The sequence below is a fragment of the Ceratocystis lukuohia genome (assembly GCF_044167205.1).
Source record: "Ceratocystis lukuohia strain C4212 chromosome Unknown Supercontig6_pilon, whole genome shotgun sequence".
Classification (NCBI taxonomy): domain Eukaryota; kingdom Fungi; phylum Ascomycota; class Sordariomycetes; order Microascales; family Ceratocystidaceae; genus Ceratocystis; species Ceratocystis lukuohia.
This window is the reverse complement of record NW_027263525.1, coordinates 1,175,977-1,197,504: the sequence shown is the minus strand read 5'-3', so window position 1 is coordinate 1,197,504 and position 21,528 is coordinate 1,175,977. Positions and strand designations below refer to the sequence as shown.

The 21,528-nt window shown below is 48.7% G+C and overlaps 4 protein-coding genes across 4 annotated transcripts; 1 reads left to right on the top strand and 3 right to left on the bottom strand.

Moving 5' to 3' along the window:
* Positions 1-721: 721 nt before the first annotated feature.
* HOO65_060286 (nuclear distribution protein nudE) lies at positions 722-2,613 on the bottom strand (the record flags this gene model as incomplete). Its single annotated transcript, XM_071003791.1, has 2 exons — positions 722-2,293; positions 2,398-2,613. 2 exons carry the CDS (start codon positions 2,611-2,613, stop codon positions 722-724), a joined length of 1,788 nt encoding a protein of 595 aa, XP_070857636.1.
* A 3,808-nt stretch (positions 2,614-6,421) lies between these two features.
* On the bottom strand, positions 6,422-7,399 carry HOO65_060285 (uncharacterized protein; the record flags this gene model as incomplete). The annotated part of the gene is made up of 1 exon (XM_071001089.1): positions 6,422-7,399. The coding sequence occupies one exon, from the start codon at positions 7,397-7,399 to the stop codon at positions 6,422-6,424; it is 978 nt and encodes a 325-aa protein (XP_070857635.1).
* Positions 7,400-15,460: 8,061 nt separating this feature from the next.
* HOO65_060284 (High-affinity nickel transport protein nic1) lies at positions 15,461-16,780 on the top strand (the record flags this gene model as incomplete). Its single annotated transcript, XM_071003910.1, has 2 exons — positions 15,461-16,250; positions 16,311-16,780. The coding sequence occupies 2 exons, from the start codon at positions 15,461-15,463 to the stop codon at positions 16,778-16,780; spliced, it is 1,260 nt and encodes a 419-aa protein (XP_070857634.1).
* Positions 16,781-17,037: 257 nt separating this feature from the next.
* Positions 17,038-20,411, bottom strand: HOO65_060283 (Calpain clp-1; the record flags this gene model as incomplete). Its single annotated transcript, XM_071003649.1, has 3 exons — positions 17,038-19,634; positions 19,720-19,996; positions 20,064-20,411. The coding sequence occupies 3 exons, from the start codon at positions 20,409-20,411 to the stop codon at positions 17,038-17,040; spliced, it is 3,222 nt and encodes a 1,073-aa protein (XP_070857633.1).
* Positions 20,412-21,528: the final 1,117 nt, after the last annotated feature.

Genomic DNA, 21,528 nt, shown 5'->3' with positions numbered 1-21,528 from the left:
AGAAGTAAAGGACAAAGCGAAAACAGAAGAAAAAGAAAGGAGTCAATTCAGAAGCGTTCGTAACCGTTATTGCAATGCGAAAAAGACAAGAAAAAAAAGAGTTGAAAGAACTTGATACAGTATAAAACAAAAGAGGGAAAAGACAACCCTATAGTCAAGCACTTCTTCCCCTCCTAAAAGAGAAGCAGACAACAAGTCTGTTTAGAAATGGACAACTCGTGTCTCTAAGTCGGCAACATCGAGGGAAAAGGAAACGTCATAACTAAATCAATAAGTAAAAACAGAAAGGACGTTACGACGGCAAGGCTTCAACAGTGAGATGAATAGAAGCATAAATCCAGAATAGCTCATCCGTTTGTTTTGCAGAAAGGCCAGTCAGCCGTTCCAACTTGCCCGCCCAGCTAGTGTTTGTGGAGAATGTTCCAAACTCACGAAGCCATCAAGAGATAGAAAACGAAACAAAAAAAAAATCAAGGGGTATAATGCGATCTAAGAGCGCAACACGAAACAGTGCAACATAGAGAAAGCTGGATGGATGGCAAGTTACTGCCGGATAGGTAGGTAGAACACAGGTTACCGTTGTGATGTGGTAGACGACAAATATGATGACACATACGATGAGGGTATCGTTTTGTTTAGAAGCCCGACAATAGTAGTGTATGCATATAGTATGCCAGCATGTAAGAAAGAAAAACCACTAGACAGCTAGAAGACGCTTGTGCTAGTATGTCTCTTCTAGCTCGGCGAGGGTGCCCGAGGGCACAAACCCTGTCGACGGGACGCCACTGCTGGTTCTACGACCGACACTCTGTCTCCTTACGGCAGGCAGGGGGATAGCACTGTGAGCCGGGATCCCTTGGGCAGAGCCAACAGAGGCACTGAAGTCAACCTTGGTAGTATATGCCCCTCGTCTCGAAGGAGTGCGCATTTCGCCTTCGTCGGCAATATCAAAGTCCACAGTACCTCTGCTTCGACTATGGCTATGGCCATAGCCCTGCACACTACCGCTCATAGAGCTTCTAGGTCGAGCATAAGGTGCCCGGGAGCTTGTTGTGCTAGTACGGGAAGCAGGCCTGGCTATTTCCGTCCGGCTAGAGGGACGCCCGATGCCCGACGAAATGCTAGTTCGTGAGCTAGGGCGGGAGATGGATGTGTCGGTATCGGTATTAGGACTGCGGTTGGGGAGGGGGCCAAAGCTCAGCCGGCCAACACCAGAGCTACTAAGCCGAGAAACATGCTTGATACCTGGTCTAGTAGAAGCTTCAGGCATCCGGGGAATCGAGGGAGTCGTAGAGTCGTCAGAGACAACCGAGGATGTCGCCGAAGTTAGTGTCCGCTTACGCGACCGCACTGTTATTGTGGAAGGTATGTGGATCTCACGCGGCGAAGTGCCCCGGGGAGGCGTATTTACGGGGGCAGGAAGCTTCGATCTTGCTGAGTGCACACGCGCTTCCAAACGTTGCATCTGGGCGGTCAGGGAGCGAATGTGTGACAGCGAGTTTGAAGCAGGCGCCTTTCCGCTAGTACGTGTAGACGTGCGAGTGGTAGTGCTAGGTGTTTTAAGATTGACAGAGGACACTTTACGGGTGTTGGTAGTCGCGCTAGCTGGAGTGGCAGAAGTAGGCGGTCTACCGCCATTGACAGATGTAGAAAATATTTTTGAGCGGGGTTTGGGGGTGGTACTGTCGCTAGCAGAGAGACTCGGGAGACGTGATCTTTTGGTTGCCATGGTGGGAGTCCGGAGAGGAAGCTTGGGTCTATGAATCTGTGCACCGGAGGCATCGGACATGGGTGGAGACGGCGGGTCAATCGGAGGAATGGTAGAATCAGGAGTACTAATAAGGGGCGAGCTAGCAGTCGAGCCCGGAGACCCATGAACACTCTTGTCGAACATGGGAGATGACATGACAGATATATCAGGGGAGATAACAGCAAACTGCCTACTTTCGTACTTTTTGACCTTGTCCTGAAGAAGCTCGGCCTCAATCTTAAGATCGTTTAGTTCAGCTTTAAGGCGCTGAGTCTCGATCCGCGATTGCTCGCGCTCTTGCTCGCTGAACTTCATTTCCTCTTCTAGCATAACACTGCGTTCGATGACCTGGTTGTATTTGGATTCCATATCTTCAAGCGAAGATGTGGTATTGCGGGCTTGGCGTTCGTAGTCATCGTTGGCAACTTCGATTTCACGTAGTCGCAATTGTATTTTACGGTTAGTGTCGCGAAGAGAAGTGATCTCTTTTTCGAGGGTTTGCTGGGAAGAAGAGGCTTCGGCTTTAGATTCCTTGTATTTGCGCTGGATGGCGGGGAATAGGAGGCGAGTTAGTAAGGGGTTCAAACACACACACACACATAAGATTGATGGAAAAAAAAAAGTGAGCAGTATGGACTATGACTTACCTTCCACTCCTCGACCTCAAATCCCAGCGTTTCGGCGCGCTCTTTGAGGGTTCGCTCCCGCTTTTCGGCCAGTTCAATATCCTTTTCAAGTTCGGCCTCTAGTTCTCGGCTTGATTCCCGGAACTCTGCAAGCTCTCCCTCCAGTTGTTCGTACTGTAGCTTGTACCATGCAAGCGAGTCTGCGCCGCCAGGGGGCGGTGAAGAAGGCACATCCATGATGCGGATAGATGTGGTAAGAATGGAAGAGGAAAACGGCGATAGTGATTTTGATGGGCTACTAAATTACAGAGAGTCGTGGTGGTGGATGCATACAAGGCAAAATGAAGTGGGTAATGAAGAGCGAAGGAAAACAAGAAGGCGGTATGCGACCGTGCGTCGGCAGAAATAGAAGGGCTTGTGGCTCGTGACAGGCAACAGGTACAGGAGAAGAGCCAGGAAGAGACAAGACGTAATGTCGAGTGTGAGTGAGATGGCAAAAAAGGAAACGCTCACTTCTCGATAATTATTGTCGTGTTAAGTGAGATTCACGTGCTTGACTAAGACGAGATCAAAGTCGGCCGCAAGCAAGTTTTGTTCCCCTCTTTAGGTGTTGGATTTTGTCGTAGGGTAAATAAATTTCAAGGTAAAAAAAAAAGGTAGAAAAGGGAATCAAAACAGAGAGAAAGAAAAGGACGAATAAAAGAGGAGGAAAGAATGAGTAAACAGAGGACAAGTCTTGTCGCTTCGCTATTAATGAAGAGGAAAAGAGAAGAAGAGATACTCTGCAGCACGACGTAGTAGAATCGTGACTTACCTGCGAAGCTTTTGCTATGATCGAAGCAATAACTTCTTTGCCTTTCGAGTCTGTCGTTAGTAGAGAAAAACTATTGACTACGGGAAGGAAGAAGAAGGGAGAGGAGGGAAGAAAAAAATAAAGAAAGAAAGAGGAGAGGAAGTGGAAGGGCAGGGGGAGACAGAGGCCCTATTCTAGCCTGGGCTGGCAAGTGGCAGCAGAGAACAGCAACAACTAAAAAGGGTTCAAGCACCACTAAGAAAGAAGGGGGCACAGGAGAAAATACCGCTCGCGTTGCTGCAGGATCAGGGATCGAGCAAAAGGCAACAAGCCCAAAACAGAGCAACGCAACAAGAACGGGCAATTATAATATAACTTGGACGGAAGTTACTTGGTTGGGAGTTTGTGCTTGAAGTGGCAGCTTTAGCGCACCTGCCTGTTGTGGATTGAGTACAATGCTGGATGCTAAATTCTAGGTTGCTGTCTGTTCATGGATAGGCGTGGGTTGGCCGTTGCTAGCAACCAACTGAAAAAGGAGCAGGAAGGAACGAACCCTCCTATCAATATCAATGCCCCTTCACCTCGGAGACAAGCATAGCAAAGCAAAGCAAAGTAAAGCAAAGCAAAAAAAATCAACTCAGCCGTCAAGGTAAGCAGGAGAAAAAGGCAACGAGGGAATGATGGAAAATGCATCAAAATGGAAAGGGAGGGCGTGCCAATAATCGCCTGTCGATATTAGCACTTTGACACCCTCCGTCAGAGCAAAACAGACAGCACAACAACACAGCGACAGCAGCGACATGGCTCAAACTGGCCCAGCTTGTCAATTGAAGGAGGCTGGGTCACGCACAACCTCTTTTTGCCATGCTACGAAACCCCGCCCACCTAACAAATGGCGTGCAGTGCAGAGGGTGGAACCGAGATTCTTCTCCTCTCCTCGTCCTCGCCCTTGTTCTGGCTGTTCCAGCTTTCTTCTAAGCCCTTCAGGCCTTTCGGAGCAATGCAATGAGATGAATTCCTTCTCTTCCCCCCTTACATCGCCAACCCGGCAAAGCCAACGTTGGGCCAGATGCAAGAAGTACTGACTTGTCTTATTTATATTTGCCCTATGCTTCTACGAATTCTGTGAAATGTTCTTTTAGGCCGCGTTTCTTTTTCCGCTTCTCTAGTCTCCTCTCCCATGTCATGCGATGCGATGCAACACCCGTGACCCAGCCCATCCTTCACATGTTTCTGCACTCTAGCAGCAGACGAGGAGATGGCTGCCAATCCTAGAGAAAGGAGAGAAAAAAGTCTTTGGAGGAAAGGGCGACCCATCCTCTTGTAACCCTAAGGCGTGTACATACTATTTTTTCCACTTTAACTTTAGAATGCTTTCAAACGCGCAGAACCAGTAGACTTTTCAGCAACATTAGAAACTTTGCTACATACATTATTATAGTCGTCGCCATCTGCTTGCTACTGTTGCGCTTAGTCACATAAGCATCATGCAGAATGACTACGATACGTACATACTAATGTGTAAGTGCACTGTATGTAGGTACTTATCTCAACAAGGCCATTGCGTAGCAATGGACCTGTTATGCACCCCTCGATGTGTCCCTGCAGCAGTGTGCAAGTCTGTAAAGTTCCAGGGTCTCTCTCTAACTCTAGCTCAAACTGCACAATCTTTTGCAATTCAGCGTGCATATTCCCCTTTTTTCAAGTTGCTCACTAGCCAGATACCCTAGTCGGCATGCCTCGGATCGCTTGGCTGAAAACCTCACGACGAGCTCAGCGACTTCTACTGTGATATCCGTGTTTCAAATATAGGGATATTTTTATGCCTATGTTGTGAGATTTTCGGATAGTTTATGCCTGTAAAGTCATACTAGTGAGAGCAAAGGGAAACATGTTTGTTATCATGGGCCAATATTGCCTACCGTTATATGGCCCGAGTGTCATACATGTATTTGGGGCAGCTTGACCTTTCTTAGTAGGGGCGATCTTTTCCTCACAGGATCTCAAATCACTGCCAAGTTCAACGTCACTTGTCACAGGTAACCAAAGGGAAGCCAAACTAAGTCAGAGGAAATATAAAGACAAGCAAGGGTATTGAAAGATGCTGTTGATTTTGTCTAGGCCGTCTAGGAAGATATGTTGTCCCCCATGTCCATATTTTGCAAGCAGGGCAAGTCTCCTGTTCCCACATTCCAATACTAGGTCCTCCATCTAGAAAAAAGGGAAATGGGTAAAAGTTTCAACACAGTATCTCGATTCCACGCACTGAAGCGGTGTAGCTACCATCTTTGTCTTCCCCAACGAAAACTCCTTGATTACACGCTTGATCTAGGCTATGCGTATCGCATGCATACATAGCTGGCCTATACTTTGGCGGATTAGACAACACCTGAAACCTCTCGCCCCGTGAGTGGTTTATCCGAGTTGGCCTGCAGTGAAAACTGTCCTGATGCGTAAATGGGTGGCATTTGCTCTGTTGGCGTGTTATCTAGTGGGTATTCGGGAAGTCAATACCCATGTACTTGTAGAAAGCCCCATAAGGCTTGAGGTTTGGAAGTACACTTGTTACTGGTATACGTACTCCTGTGTATATAATCAGACAGAAAGTTAGTCTAAAGGCTTGCAATGTATGCATGATAGCTGCATTCCAAGAGTCAAGATGATTGGCAAGAAGAGTGTACTGACAGACCCTAACATGCCGATGCATATCTAGGGTTGATAGAGGGGCGTCTGAACCATGACGTTATTCACTCTCACGTGACTTCGTTACTCCCTATTAGTGGAAACGACACAGCCACCGCGATATTAGTCTAGAGTTTCGAGAATGTTCATTGGATCAAGGAGAACAACACGTGCTAGATCTTGGTTTACGGGGACCCCGTAATCTTGAAGCAGCAAGCCTTGACGGAATATTCAGTGGTACTTGCTATGCTGGACAGGCACAGATTGAAGCTAAAAGAAATGTAAGACACAAGGTGAATGATCGGGATGTATTTGAGGAGCGAAGAATATGAACAGATGCATGGCTGTTCAAATATTGAATAGTAATAATAAATATACAACGACCAAGCCCACAACATTGGGCGCAAAGAGTGACGTCAAAAGCAAGACAAGCAAAGGGCAACCGGCGGATGAAATATGTGGTACTGACTGGATTCAGGAAAAGGACGGATGCAAGACAATGAGGACTAGTTGAAAAAGGAAGAAAGCGCTAGAATAGGGAAGAACCAAAAACGATCAAACAGTGACCAGTTATACGTCGGACTCTAACACTACCCATGGACTTGGACGTGCGTTGTTAGTATCCGTGGACTTGCTTTCTGCCTGACCCTCGTCGTCTTCTAAATGTGAAACTGAGAGTATATCCCAATCTTCATCTTCGTCTTTATCTCCTTTCTCAGAGTCTGAGGAAACCTCCGGCTTATGAGAGGCACTTGAGACCATAGCCCCAACTCCGGTTGCCGCTGCTAACCAAGTTCCCCATTTGAAAATATCAAAAGGCAGCGTCTTCGAGGTAGCAGAGTAAATAGCAGTAGGCTCCTCGTTTGAAGCAACGGCAAAACTTGATTTGCTAGCCTTGTTATTCTTAGCCACTGCTTGCTTGCCCCGGGCCTTGCCGTTCTTTCTAGGCTTGCTTTGTTTAACTATAAATTCAGGGCCCGTAGGCACCAAGTAGTTGAAGTTAAAGCCAGCTCCCCGCTCCATGGATGTGTCATTCTCTAGGCATAGATCATGCATAGCGGCGGCTGTGGCATGATCATTCTCAGTAGGCAGTGCGGCTGTCGGTTTAGCCATGGTGTGATCGGAATGCACATGTAAACCCTTGATGGCCTCTAGAACACTCTGGTTGCGCAGGCGATCGTAAGGCAGTTCCACAGCCATATTATATGCGAGAGACGTCTCTTCAAGGACCTCAAGCTCCGCGTTTTTGCGAACGATGCGGTTCTTGCGGGTGTTGGGGAGAGGCGCGTTTTTGAATGCGCACTGGGACTTGATGACGTCCTTGGCAAATAAGTTGTGTGCGGAAAGATCGAACGAGTGGTTGTAAATAGCAGTGCCGTCTTTCCGCGTCCGGTTGGGGTTCTGCTCGGCCCGACGAATGTATGATAGAGATATGCGCTTCTTGTAATGTGTATTGCCGGATCGGAAGGCCCTGGTTGACTGAATGAGGGTCTCCGAGCCATCCATAGAGGAAGGGTAAGTGGGTACATCCGCAGTAGCGGGAGCCATGATGATGTCAGGAAAGAAAAGAAAAAGAAAAGCGAACACCAGGGATAAAAAGGCGAGTGAGTTGTGGTAGTTGTTGTTGTTGTTGGGGGCGGTTGACAGAGTATGAATACAAGAAAATTTGAAAAAGTCAAGAAAGAGGAGTTTGCAAGAAAAGAAGAAAGCGAGTTGGGAAGAGAGATGAAGGGCTTCTGTTTATGTATCTGACCAGGCAGATGAGTGCATAAGTTACAGGCAGCGGTAGGCAGCGGCTGACAGAGTCAAAAGAGGCAAGTGCACAAGTCAAGTGAACAAGAATCAGAACAGAAGGAGCCTAAAGCTGTCAAGGCAATAGTGTATTTATATAAAAGACATGAAATAAAATATAGGAGAAAATTCATCTATAAATCTTCTGAGTCTAGCAACAAAGACAGATTGGCTTCAAAATAAAACGAGTCCAAAAGGAGTCAAAGAAGAGTCCAGCTGATTGCCTGGGTTTAAGCCAATTCGAAACATGCTATTATCACTCTCAAAGGGTCGCTTCAAAGGGGTTACACATTAGCGTTAGAAACAACCAAGGCTTGTGGCTGACTGCTAGTAAATTACTGCTAATAAATAATGTCTTTCCCCGCCTTATCTCTCTCGTCCGGGCGCGGGGGACTTTAAGCTACCACATTGCAATCTTTACACATGCTGTCGTTGGGCAAAGCCAGCTCATGTGTGTGTATGTGTGTGTATGTGTGTGTATGTGCGTATGTGCACACATGGATAAATGTACTACTAGTGCTACCAGTGCTACTACTTAGCAGCAGCTAGCACAGCAAAGCATAGCACTTTTTGCCATCCTCTGTTATTTGCTGCTCACCATCAGGCGATCCTGCACAATCCCCCTTTTGCCTCTATCCCAATTTGCGCTTGCCTGATTGTAGTTACGTGCCTCCGTGATACATGCATTTTGCGATATGATTGACAATGACTCTGTCAGTATGATTCATCCGCTGACTGGTCTTTTTGTGCCTGTACTGCAAATCACGTGCTTCTCGTTATCTCTTTCATAAGCCACTAAGCCTGTTACCCCCTGGCCTACCCTGGCCCATTGGACTTATACCACATGTGTGGCTTTGGTTGGCCTTGCTTGCCTGGGCAACATGCCAAGACGCCGTTGTCCCGGCCGACAACAGGAGCAGCATTTCTTTTAGTCCTTTTCAAAGGGAACCCTTATGACTAAATGATAAGCCTGATACGGCCGCATTTTCCTTGTGACCCCTGTACACCATAGCCAGATATACGTATCTTTACCATTTTTCTTCTTATCAGAGCGTCTTTTGTCTGCAGCCTCATCTGATTCATTCACTATTGATCCGAATGATACGCTACAACGAAAACCTATTAGGACAATTCGGCGCTATCTTGCCATTCACGCCCACGTTCGCTTCTTCGTATATAATCTATATGTGGCTTATGATTTGCGCACATATATATTTCCCAATAGTCGAAGGTCCGTATTATACATACGCCAATGAACAAACATGACGCCAAATCTCGTCACTTACTCCAACTCTTGTTAAAGAGCGCACAACATGTGTATGTACATATGTATAAATGACGCTGCTAAGGGTGCTCCATTTTTATCCCGTGAGTACAGAAGGATGCCCGTATGACAATAGGCTTGTTTATTTAGCTTTTATTTGCTGTAGTTAAGTGCTTCAAACTGGATTTTGTGATGCTTTGAAAATGGAAAAGAAAGCTATGACGATGTACAGCTATAACCCTAGGAGAAAATATCTAGTGCTTCAAACCCTGATCGTGTCTATCAGCCCCACTTTACATACATAGTGTGTAACAAGGCGCGGGGGAAGCTCAGGTGCAAATATTGATTATTTCAGACCAAAACCCAAAAAAGACAAATGTGACATGAAGTACCAAGGGCTCTCTCATAGTATTTATTTACTGAATGTCAAAGAAGAGGGGGCATGCCAGGCCGAGACGAGATTGCACTTCACTTTACAGACTATGACTTTATGGGGTGACAGCGTCCAAGATGTCTTACTAATATTCATAACTGGGCTACTCATTGCTTGGTTTTAGTAGATATATTTACGTTGGAGTCATTTGTAGGCAGGAATGGCTTAGATCATTCGCGCCCAATAAACTAATACGGAATTCGGCTTAATCTCGATCTTTGGAAAACCAAAACAGTAGGGCTTGTATTCTTTATCTTGTGGTAGTATGTTGGTATTATGGAGGTGTTTATCGCCTTGCCCCGCTTTTATGGCCCGGGACCGCTTGCTATATCATCGAGCTGGGGACTATATCTAGAAGTGAGGCGAAAAAAAAGGATATGTATGAGGAAAATTGGCAAGTAATATAGAATCGTATGCTTGCGAAACAAGAGACCCAAGGGAATACGGCGAGCTAGACGCGAAGATGGCTGGGCGACAAATGAGCTCGTATGTACTATTTAGCGTCTACCTACCAGTTTTCCAATGAGCTCGTCATAGACTAACTTTCTAGGCGATCTGCTTTGAAATGGACAAATTAACAAAGAAGGAAAAAAAAGATATGAAGTTTAATGGGGCAAAAACATACAACACCGAGGATTCGCATGTGGTCACCCACCATACTACTGGTTCGGCGCTCTGTGGCTTGACTAAGGGGGAGCAGACGGGACCCCGTATTTTCCACAGGCTGTGGTCGTATGTGGGAATTTTGGCGTTTATGGGGCATTATAAAGTACATGCTATGGGCGGGGAGCGTACCCAAGAAGTAGACCACATAGCTCTGAGAAAGTGGATGGAGGTGGCAGATGCGGAGGCATTTGGCGCTCTCGAGGCAACTAAGCGGGCGACAGCTCGTGAAGGAGCTGGAGAAATCTGGCTGAGGAGTTGTGGACCGACTCCGAAATGCAGCCACCAAAAACAGCACATCACAGGAAGCGGTAGACGAGACAAGACGAATCCTAAAAGCCTGGGCAAACAAGACACCTGGAAGGCTCGCCCGAGTGCTATGGGTCCCAGGACACATGGGCATTAGAGGCAATGAGGTAGCTGATGCTCAGGCTAAGTTAGGATGCTAGGGACTGGCAACGGAACACCGCTTCAGCCTCGCAGGAGTACGGAGATGGGGAAGAGACCGGTCACGTCTCGACTACGAAGGGTCGTGGAAAGAACAAAAAGGATACCATCTACTTGGAGCCGGCATCCCCACCGAGCCCCCCTTCCGCACCTCCCGCTACAAAGGGCTTACTAGAATAGAACTGGGCCATATCCTCGCGGCTAGAACTGGCGATGGAGACTTCGACAAATACCACGAGCGATGGGGACACAACTGCCAACTGAAGAGGCCGAATATGAGGGAGAATGGAAGGGGAAGAGAGGGGATGGGAGGTGAAAACTTTTGCAGGATAGGAAGGAGATGTCGAGGAGGGGGTGCCGAGGGACCTCTACTCCCGGCCACTAACAAAAAAGAAATAACCGACAGCCGTGCGTATGGAAAAACAAAGCGCTGTACTCGCCGTGCTAAAATCCAGTGGTATAATAGGTTAATAGGTTAGTTTATAGGTGGCTGCTTCTAAAATGTAGTCAAGTCGGAAAGAACTAATGTGCGTTTGGCCCAACCTGCCCTCTTGGCTGTAGCTTATTGTCTTGTGTTAGCCTCAACACACACTTTAGCAGGTGTGATTCTGCCCCTTTGTTGTCCTCAGTAACTTGGTGACAAAGTTTCTCGTCTACAGTCTTTTCTTCCTTCTGCATGTCCACACGCGCGTCTTTTGTCCTCGGCGCAGGCGGGGCATTGTAGAGGCACTGAGTGGTGCTGGAACCGTTGATGGTACTCCTTGAAATCACCATGTCCTGTTAGTGCCCTATGATTTTGTGAGGCTCTTTTGAGAATCTGAGCCTAATTTCTTTAGGAATTCCAAATGCTTTCTGAAGTCGTGATCCTTGATGTCTGTTCTATCGTAGAATCACTCTCGAAGGTTGTTGTGGGTTGTCTCCCTCAGCCACCTCTTTGCTCTGGCTAAAGACATGTGATAGCCTGTGACTTCCGTTGCCGCTTCTTTTGCCTTTTTATCCGCTATCTCGTTTCCTGGGATTTCCGAGTGACCAGGAATCCAGATGCAGAGAAAATTCAGGCTAAGGAACATTGCCTTCTGGTCTCGAATGTACGCTTTTGTTCTTTGACTTGCTGTTGCATTTTTCGGCTGGGTGCTTGCCAGCACAGACTGGGCACTTTAGGGTGCACTCGCACTCCTTATCCTTGTGCTCGGAGCACCTTGCTGGCCCCTTGTGGGATCCGGTCTTGTGTCTTGTTTCTATACAGACTAGGTTGAGAACTGCTAAACAGGTGCCCTACACCTGTGTCTCGTTCTCGTATTCCCGGAATTCAAGGTTCTTCAGCTCTCCCCCGAATGCGTTCTGAATGCCTTTCCGAACATTTCCCGGGGTGGTCTGTCTGACCTCGCTGCCGTTCTCCGTGATATTGTGTACGTTGCGGGGGACGTTTCTCACGATGAATTTGTCCCATACCATTCCCTTTTCGATGAGGAGGCTTCCAAGAAGTTTCTAATAATTTCCAGCGCGCCCTCATGGTGCCTGGGTTAGGGCGAAGCCCGTTTGTGTCGCTTTGGCGAGCGTCATCACTTCTTTGCCGTTTTGTGTTCGTTTCGGTGTTGGGGGTCTCGGGTTTTGGGGTTCCCTTGTTGTGTGGGCCTTCGGCCTCGCGAGGCTGGCCCGCTTGGTCAGCCATCTCTACGTCCGCTATGGCGAGAGGTGTTCTTGGATGCGGGCTTCGTTTGGGTGCTCTCGTAGTCGTATTGCGAGTATGAGCTCGGTGTTATGTTGAAGTCCCTCGGGTTGCTTGATGGCCGTACATTGTTATTGTTATTATTGTTGTTATATTTATTCTCTTTCTAACCTAACTATGATGGACAACTCTCTCTCTTACAACCCTTGAGGGGGTACCTTTGAAGTCTGGTGCCTCCCCTTCTTCCGGCCTGCTGAAGGATGACGCCTATGACACTGATTACCGTTTTTTATTCTTTTCTTCTTCTTTGACTCCGTCACGGATTTTGACAATGAGTCGTAGAGCCTCCACGCCGCGCCTAGCCAACTTTGAGGCTAACCTCGTCGTCGACTCGCCCCCTTTTCACGACATCTTTCACGATTGCCAACTCCTCATCGCCGCAACACCACTCCAACTCAAGGAGTTCACCTTCACACTCAGGACTGAATTTTGAGAGTTCACACAGCCCACAATTTTCCTTTTGTTTTTGATGTTCTCGCACTCCTCTGTCCTCGGACGGACTGGTAACTGTGGCAGGTCACTAGAAAAGGAGCTACCTTGTGCCTCACTCACACCCCCTCCGCAAGTCGGCGGCCACCAGAAAAGTGGAAGGATACATCATGAGCCTTCGGATTCTCACACAAGCGATTGCGCTTCGCTCATCAAAACTTCAAAGTGAAGCGTTCAGAGGATCAACTCTTTTCGGCAGCCAACCCGGCGTCGTTTGATCCCTGCGATTCCTGTAGGCGCTGAATAAATCCAAGTCCGGTGTGGCCCGTTTTGACCTTGAGAATCTGCCTTTTCTAGCTCCATTTTTTGATAGGTCGAATGCCTTGTCCTCTGCCCAGGTCCCATGGTAGACCCGAATCCACGTAGGAGAAGAACTGAAAGAGAGAAAAAGTATTTCTATTTTTTCCTTCTTTCCATTTCCCCACCGATAAACCCCAGGCAAACCCTAAATCCAGAAGCGGGGTCCCCACAAGCATTCTATCATCTGAAAAATCTGCCGAGTCCTGAGGCCATGAAGATCATGAAGGCAAGACAGCAGATTCCAGTGCAGACTGGGGTCACCCCTCAAGCGACGGAAGAAGCAAACAGACTGTGTGGGCAACCAAGGGCTCGTGGCCTATCCTTGTGGGGTGTGGATGTGACCCAAGGCAGCCATCTTTCTAGTGACTAGTCTGTCCGGGGACAGAGGAGCACAGGAAAGCGAAAATAAAAGAAAAGAGGGTGGACTGCATGAACCACCAAAATTCAGTCCTGAGTTTGAAGGTGAACTCCTTGAGTTGGAGTGGTGTTGCGGCGATGAGCAGCCGGCGATCGCGAAGGATGTCGTGAAAAGGGGGCGAGTCGGCGACGAGGTTAAGCTCAAAGTTGGGTAAGCGCGGCCTCAAGGCTCCACAACGCATTGCCAGAATCCTCGACAAAGTCAAAGAAGAAGAAAAGAATGAAAAACGGTTATCAGTATCATGGGCGTCATCCTCCAGCAGGCCGGAAGAAGGGGAGGCACCAGACCTCAAAGGTACCCCCTCGAAGGTTGTAGGGGGGAGAGTTGATGCTGCATGGTATGCGTTGATGGGGCCTTATATTAGGGGATCAAGGCGAACCAAAGGGTTAGGGTTAGACTTCCTGTAGTCGGGTGGGGACACCTTCAAGGTTTTGTGCCTCCTCTTTTTCCGGCCTGCTGGAGGATGACGCCTTGAAACTGATAAGCGCTTTCATTTTATTCTTCTATTTTGACTCTGTCGACGGTTCTGACAATGACCCATAGAGCCTCGAGGCTGCGCTTTCCCAAGTTTCGAGAACAGCCTCTTTGTTGATCTGCTCCATCCTTCACGGTCGCCAACTCCTCATCGCCGCAACACCACTCCAACCTAAGAAGTCCATCGTGGGGCTCGGGACTGTATTTTGAGAGTTCCCGCAGTCCACGCTTTTTTGCTGGATAGATCGTGAGTTCTCGGATGCTCACATAGTCTGTGCCTTCCTCCCCTGGTCGTTTGTAGTGGGGTTTCTAGGCTGCACTGGGATTCGTTTCTTGGCTTTCATAACCTTGGCGATCTTGGTAGATATGTCCAAGTTCAAGTTGAGGTATGTTAGAAACTGTGTAGGCGAGACTAGATGCTGCTACATTATTGAGCTATGGGGGTTTCCTTTACATACAATGGCGCGATGCTCTCCAAACTAAGGTCTTGTTATAATAATTTAGCAGCTACTCTCCTTATATAGGCTATTCGCGTGCTACGTTGTTGGCGAGCGTCATATCTGGCTTTTCTCCTCAACTCACTTGCTTGATGCTCTCTTTTTTTGCCTGTCTAAGACGAGCAAGTCCGCCTCTTTTGTTGATATCAGCTCGGCGGACTGGCCTACAGACACTGGGGAGCTATGGCCGCTTGAATATCAACCCCAAGGCATAAAAGGAACCCGCTGCATCTCGGATGTATCAACATGCATATGCATATTCTTATCTACTCCTACTGGCTCCTCTCCCATCTAGAATGTACGTGTATGGACGTACAGGCATTACATACACAAATACGTATGTGATAAGCTGGGAATAGTCCCGCCAATTATTATCGTTCTTTTTGCACCCTTACCTCTTCTTTTTGTTTGCTTCGCCGTCGGCAGCCTTGCTATCTCATCTTCTTCAACATGGCCATGGCCAGCCCCCAATTATCCTGCTCGTTTGTGGGGGTGTCACACCTAGCCTCGTGGGGGAGAGGGGGTCGCACCGAGAGCTACCCCTCCATGGCCCTGCTGTCCAGGGTAAACTAGGTCCTAAACGCTGTTGAGCGTAACTTGTCCGCCAGACTTTTCTTATCATATAAGATATGTCCATTAAGGATTCATCCATCCCTCCATCCGACACTAGAAAACCGCACTAGGGTGAGCCCGAGAAGTGAAAAAAAAAGGGCGCGCAGATCCTGAGAAGGTTATCTAGGAGATGCTATTTCTCCTTCGGCCGTTTTAATAACCCCCTCGCTCCCTCGCCCACCTCCCCCAGGCTTTCTCTGAAGAACTGCTCTTCTCGTTGTTAACTCCCTCTTTTCGCCTCGCCATAGCTCATTGACTGACAGGGGCTATTCTTCCAATCTAACAGCCGCTTGATTTTATCGTGGGAGGCCAGATCAAACCGAACCTTTTTCTCCCCCTCCCTCTCTCGCGGATAGAAAGCGCCTTTGGTGGTCCTGTTCTGCATAAACTAGCTCAAGGAAAGCTGAAATAGGAATCTCGACCTGGTAGTTTATCCCTTGTCTCTTCAAGAACTACTCTGCTAAGGACCGGATAGGTCTTGCAGTATCCGCCATGAGCTTTCGGATACAGCGTTCGGATCTCAAAAAGGCCCTGCCGTGGGTTCGCATTTCACACACAGTTAAGGGCATTCCCGTCGCTAGCATCCGCATCATATTGTGTTTGGTGTTGGTCAACTTGATTGTCTGGGCTGCTGTCGCCTATCCTCTACATACCCATCCCAAGCTTATTGGCAACGCTGCCTTGTCCTACACTCTTGGGCTTCGTCATGCTCTGGACGCCGACCATATCTCCGCAATCGACTTGACAACGCGTCGGCTGATTGCGTCAGGACAACGACCTGTAACTGTGGGAACCTTCTTCTCTCTTGGCCACTCGACTATTGTTATCATCACTTGCATTGTTCTTGCCGCTACTTCAGGCGCTCTACGCGATCGCTTTGGAGACTTCACCCGTGTAGGGAACATTATTGGCACGTCTGTCAGTGCTGTCTTCCTACTGATCCTGTGTTTTGGCAACATGTGGGTGCTATACAAGCTCGTCACGAACCTACACAATGTTCTTGAAGCTAGACGACAGGGCCATTCTGGTAACGATGCTGGGTTCATTGATAGTGATGGGGCTGCGAGGGAGCTGCACCTGGACAGCCCTGGCTTTTTGGCTTCCGTGTTTCGCAAGCTGTTTGTGTTGATCGATCGACCCTGGAAGATGTACCCTCTCGGTGTTTTGTTTGGCCTTGGCTTCGATACTAGCTCAGAAGTTGCACTTTTAGGCATTTCTAGTATTCAGGCTATGCGCGGCACCAGTCTTTGGTTGATACTCATTTTTCCTGCCTTGTTTACAAGTTAGTCCTGCCAGTATTTATAAAAGCCACGTAGTACCCATGCTAACTATCTTCATTTAGGCGGCATGTGTATGCTGGACACAACGGATGGCGCTTTGATGATGGCACTCTATACTTCCAAGGCCTTCTCTCGCGATCGCGTAGCTATACTGTATTATAGCATTGTGCTGACCGCAATCACCGTTGTTGTTGCCCTATTCATCGGCGTTGTGCAGGTTCTGAACCTGATCCAGAATACTTCCGAACCCGAAGGACCCTTCTGGGATGGCCTTACCAACCTCAGCGACCACTTCGACATTGTCGGCGGGAGCATTTGCGGTCTATTTTTGGTGGTTGGCGTTGGGAGTATCTTCCTCTATCGGCCCTGGAGACGCCGTGTGGAGAGAGATATGCCTGCCTACGTGCGCAGTGATGCTCCTATCCCGGAGCAGCCTGACGAATCTGAGGAAGGTCTAATTGGCGATGCCGAGCCTCTGCCAGGCAAGAAAGCTGTGGCCACTACTTCGACCAGGGCTGCGGAAGGCGTGTAGCCCCCCCGATGACATGACGAAAACATATCGAAAGTGTAAGGTTAATGTAGCTCATACAAGACAAGGTGTACGGGTTTTCACATGTTATTATGTATAAAAGCGGTTAGGTTAATTGGGATAAGCTCGACTATTATGATGCAAATAAGAAAGAAGAAAAAGGAAACTTAAGGACCAGCGCAAGAACAATGGTGGGAAAAGGATAACAGAAACGCAAAAACATGGTGTATAAATATTAAGTCAAAAACCACCTGAGAAAGCTACGTAGCGGATTGGTCCGAGGTTGGAGTCAACACGCCATCATCAGTGGATGATTCCGACTCGGAACGCTTCGTTGGAGTCGACTTGTGCTTCTCTCGCGATCGCTCGGATTCGGAGCAATTTTCGTCGCGGTCACCCTCATCATCGCCATCTTCGCCCTCGCCTTGTGCTATTAGCTGAGGGGCGGGTAGCTCCTTAGCTGGGGTGTCATTAGCGGGCCTCTCCTCTGGCGACTTAGAAGGGCTTTCGGCCGGCTTGTCCGGAAGACTTTCCTCTGAGTCTTGCGACCCCCGCCGCCGCATGTCAATGGCGTCAATCTCCTTGACGTCAGTATCAATCTTGACAACCTTGACAACCTCTTCCTCCTTGTCTGTCCCGGCAATTCTTTCGCCGCCTGCATTCATCTGGGCGTTGTCTAGGTCGCACTCGCCTCTAGCCCAGCCCCATTCCTCGCCGTTGGGAATAACAACGCCCATGGACAGACGACGGTCCTTGGAGTACACCCTAAAGCCCACAATGCATATAGCGTTCCACGGTTCGGGAGTCTTGGGGTCTTCGGGAACCTCAAAAAAGCTGCGGGGGATCTTGGAGGCGTGGTTAGCGCGAGGGCGTCGTGTATAGTCGGAGGACGAGTAAAGCTCATCCCAATCACTGATAGGCGAGTCAGAGGACTCTTCAACTTTGGCTTCACCCGTCTTAGATTCCTCGCAAGGAGGCTGGGATGCTGGACTTTTAGAGGAGGTCTTGGCACATCGACAGTACTTGCGGGCCTTTTTGCTTTGTTGATCGGTCTCGCTTTCAGTATCGGTATCAGTGGATTTGGAACTAGACTCGCTTTCGCTGGGGATGGAGACTGCAGGATTTGCATTGGCCTTTGGTGAAGCGGCGCCTTTCCGGCGACTGCTCCCCTTGCTGGACTTTGTAGGCTTAGCGTCCTCACTGCCTGGTGCCTCTTTGGCATTCTTGGCTTCGTGCTGGGCTTCTTCGGCGGCCACACCGCTATCCTGGGGGGCTCTAGCTGTCTTAGCCCTACCGGAGCTTTCTTTCTCAGCCTTTTCGACATTGCAAGTTTTGCTGCGTTCGCTGTCTGATTCGCCCAACTTCTCAGCCTGCTTAGACTTGTAGAATCGGCAATGCCTGCAATGTTTGGTCTTGGACGGTCCCGCACTCTTTTTCTTTGAGCGCTTCATTTCGCTGGAGGACGAAGCAGAATCTTCGTCTTCAGGAGCGTCCTTCTTGGCTTTCTCCAGGGCCAGCTTCTTGCGCTGCTCCATTTTGAGCTTATTCTTTTCTTGTTGCTTGCGAGAGATTTCACGTAGCTTGGATCTTCGCTCCCAGCTTTTGCGAAGTTCCTTAGCCCTGCATTCAGAGGCCTTCTTTCCCTTCAACATCTTCTTAGCCCGGGCAGCTTCTGCCATGTAGGCAGCGGCACGCGAATGAGCTAGATCATAGGCTAAGCCAACCTGCTCTAGTTTTCTGTTTGATAAGCGGTTGGAACACTCATAGGATATAACCTTCTCGACGCTCTTAGCATTAGGAATGCGGTCACCCTTGACCATGACCCAAACACTGTATCGGCCCCTTTCTAACTCGGGAATATCAATACTGACGGAGCGGCAAAGGAGATGGGTCGCATGACTCCGGAAAATGTAGTTCTCAGCGGAGGGGTCATCGACTTTGTGCAGGCGGAAATGCAGGCTGAAGCGGTACATTCCCTCGAGGCCACGGAAGTATCTGTAATCCAACTGAGACAGAACCAAAACGACAGGCGAGTTCTTGGTTAGTTCAAAGCGGAAGCGCTCGTGGTAGTGCGCCTTCCATGGGACGTCGACACTGATCCAATGTTGCGAGCAGTACCACCCAGGATCACGGAACAAACGTGTACGATCAATCTGTTGCCACTTGCGGAGAAAATCGTCGTAAGAGATCCAAAAGGAGGAATCCGTGCCAAAGGTGTGTCCGATTTCTTGCTGCATCTCTGCTGTCCACTCCTTGGAGCCGTCTGACCACGGCCCATGCCAGAGGCCGGCGCGTGTGGTACCCCAGGGGTTTCTGAGCTTGACTAGTCGCACACCGGATTTGAGCACACGGGTTTCGGTGACGACATAAGCGTGCCCTTCAACGATACCATTTCTCTCGCCCGTGCCGCCCCCATCAGTGAATCCGGTCGAGCACCCGAAGAGAAAGTCTTTGTTGACCCGCGACAGCTCATTCTCCCAGAAAGAATCCGTATCTAGGATGTCTCCTGTCAAAAGCTCTGTTGTCACACCGCCAGTCATATCTTCAAGGGCCTCGCCGATCCAACCGCCATCTAAAGATTCATAGTCGCCATGAGCCTTAGCATAAGCCTTTTCCAACAACGGAACCCATGTCTCATTGTTGTCGGCATTGGAGGCGAAGAAGAGGGCCTTGGATCCGGTGTGATAGGTCTGGTTGTACTTGTCCTCGACGTCTATGTTGTTATCGATTTGCTCTAAAAGATCGCGTTGCATAGAGGGGGCGTCCCAGACGGGGGAAGTGAGGAAAAGACGATCATCGACGATGCTATAGATCCACTTGCCATCGCGATGGAAAACAAAGCCGTAGATGCCGATCCCTAGACTATGGTGTTAATAGAGCAGGCCCCGCAGTGGTTTGGGAAGATGTAACAGGGGAAAGAGGATGAGAAGTTGCTGACTCACGAGTATCATAGCATACACACAGCCGTTTGACAGCATCTTCTACGCAAGCAAGGCCGGTGAGAGCGCTAATCGCCCAGCAATCACCCAGAGCGCCCTGCTTAGCCTGATCGATGCTGATTTTCTTTAGAAAAGTAGGATTTTGGAAAATTTCAGAGATGCGCTTGACAGCCTTTGGTCCGCGGATAGCGTGGTTACGGCGAGCCTCTGAACTGACTTTGAAAGTATCGGAGCCAAGGGAATTGAGTGTATTCCCGATGCTTCTTTGGAGATCCCAACTCTGATGAAGGTCATGTCAGCACTGAAGAAAAGGACCGGCTTGGACTGAAGAGGCAAAGAAGACTTACTATATCAAAGCCAAGATCGCGGTATCGAGTGTTGATTCTCTTGCACTCCTGGATAATCTTCTCGACTCGGCGAGTGCATTCTTCCTTGGCACGCTCGTAGCTAGCATCTACCGGCTCATTGACACGCTCTTCATTGGCAGCAGGAGGTAAGACCGGGTCAAAGGGAAAGACAGAGGCAACTTTGGCAGGGTTGCGGACAGAAAATCTCTTCCAGAGAGTGTTGATAGCATCTTGAGGAGAGGAAGGCTTGAGAATTGGTTTTTTGTGTTCCTTGGGATCGAAGCCAAAGGGAGGGGAGCGGGGGCGAAAGGGATTGTCGGATTCTTCTGAGTCACTATAGTTGTACATGGTGTTGAGCGTGTGAGAGGAGGAGTGAGTAGGAAGGGGAGAGGGTAGAGAAGAGAGGGGGAGGGCAGAGATCACAGTGGATGATAGAGCGTGCGATTAGCCACTGCAGAGGGCCAAGAAAGACGGAGAGTTTTACGTGATGTGTGTGTGTGTGTGTGTGTGTGTGTGTGTGTGTGCGTGTATGCTGGAAAGAACAAAACGGCAAGTATGCTAGAAGAAACAAAGGACAAGGTAACAAGACAGCACAACTAAGCTATTATAAAGAACAGGAAGAATAGACGGATCTGGGGGGAGACCGCACGGCGGAAGCACAGGTATTTTATATCAACAGAACTGTTTATCAGACGCCAAGGACCAAAGGAAAAAGAGCCACAGAGTTAGAATTAGAGAGTTGGCGTTGGTACTAGTACCAGACTTGGTTGATCTTAGTTACGTCCTAACTAAGGTTCGCCGTTAGTACACATCACTAGAACAAGTACAGACGTCTCAAACAGAGTCAAAGTTCGTGGGATCTGCATTCCTTCCTACCAGTTAAAAACAAGGAGGCCATGGAACAAAGTAAGAAAAACATGCAGTGAGGTTAATGGCTCGCGCTGTGCCGGTGACGCCGTCTGACTACATATAATATACCCCCGTTTATGATTATTTCTGCTTGTGTAGCCTCAAAAGAACACATGCAATGCAGAACCACGAGCCTGCCTCCTTCTGGCAGTACCTTTGGTATTAGTTCAACTTGGTGGTGTTGAATAATCGCACCTGTTTGACTATCCTCTAGGCCGGGCTTTACCCTTGGTTCGATGAGTCTGGGACCGCGGCCTTGGCCTAGACTTAACTCAACCGTCCGTTTAACTTTAGTGATGCCCCTATCCTTCTTATTATAAGTGCGTTTGCCAACACATATAACAAAGCGTCATTCGCTCGAGTCTTGGGTATCCCCATGCCCCTTTCCCTTCCTGAGACCAGAGAAAGGGTCCTATTCTCCGTCTTTCTTTTTTGGTTTGCCCCTTAGAGGGAACCGCAGCCCATACTCTTTAGGGATAAGATTGTTTCTCGCGGAATCGCGTTAGAGGCCTAGCCTGTGGTTTAGCTCAGAGACCGTTGCGCTATAGCGGGATTT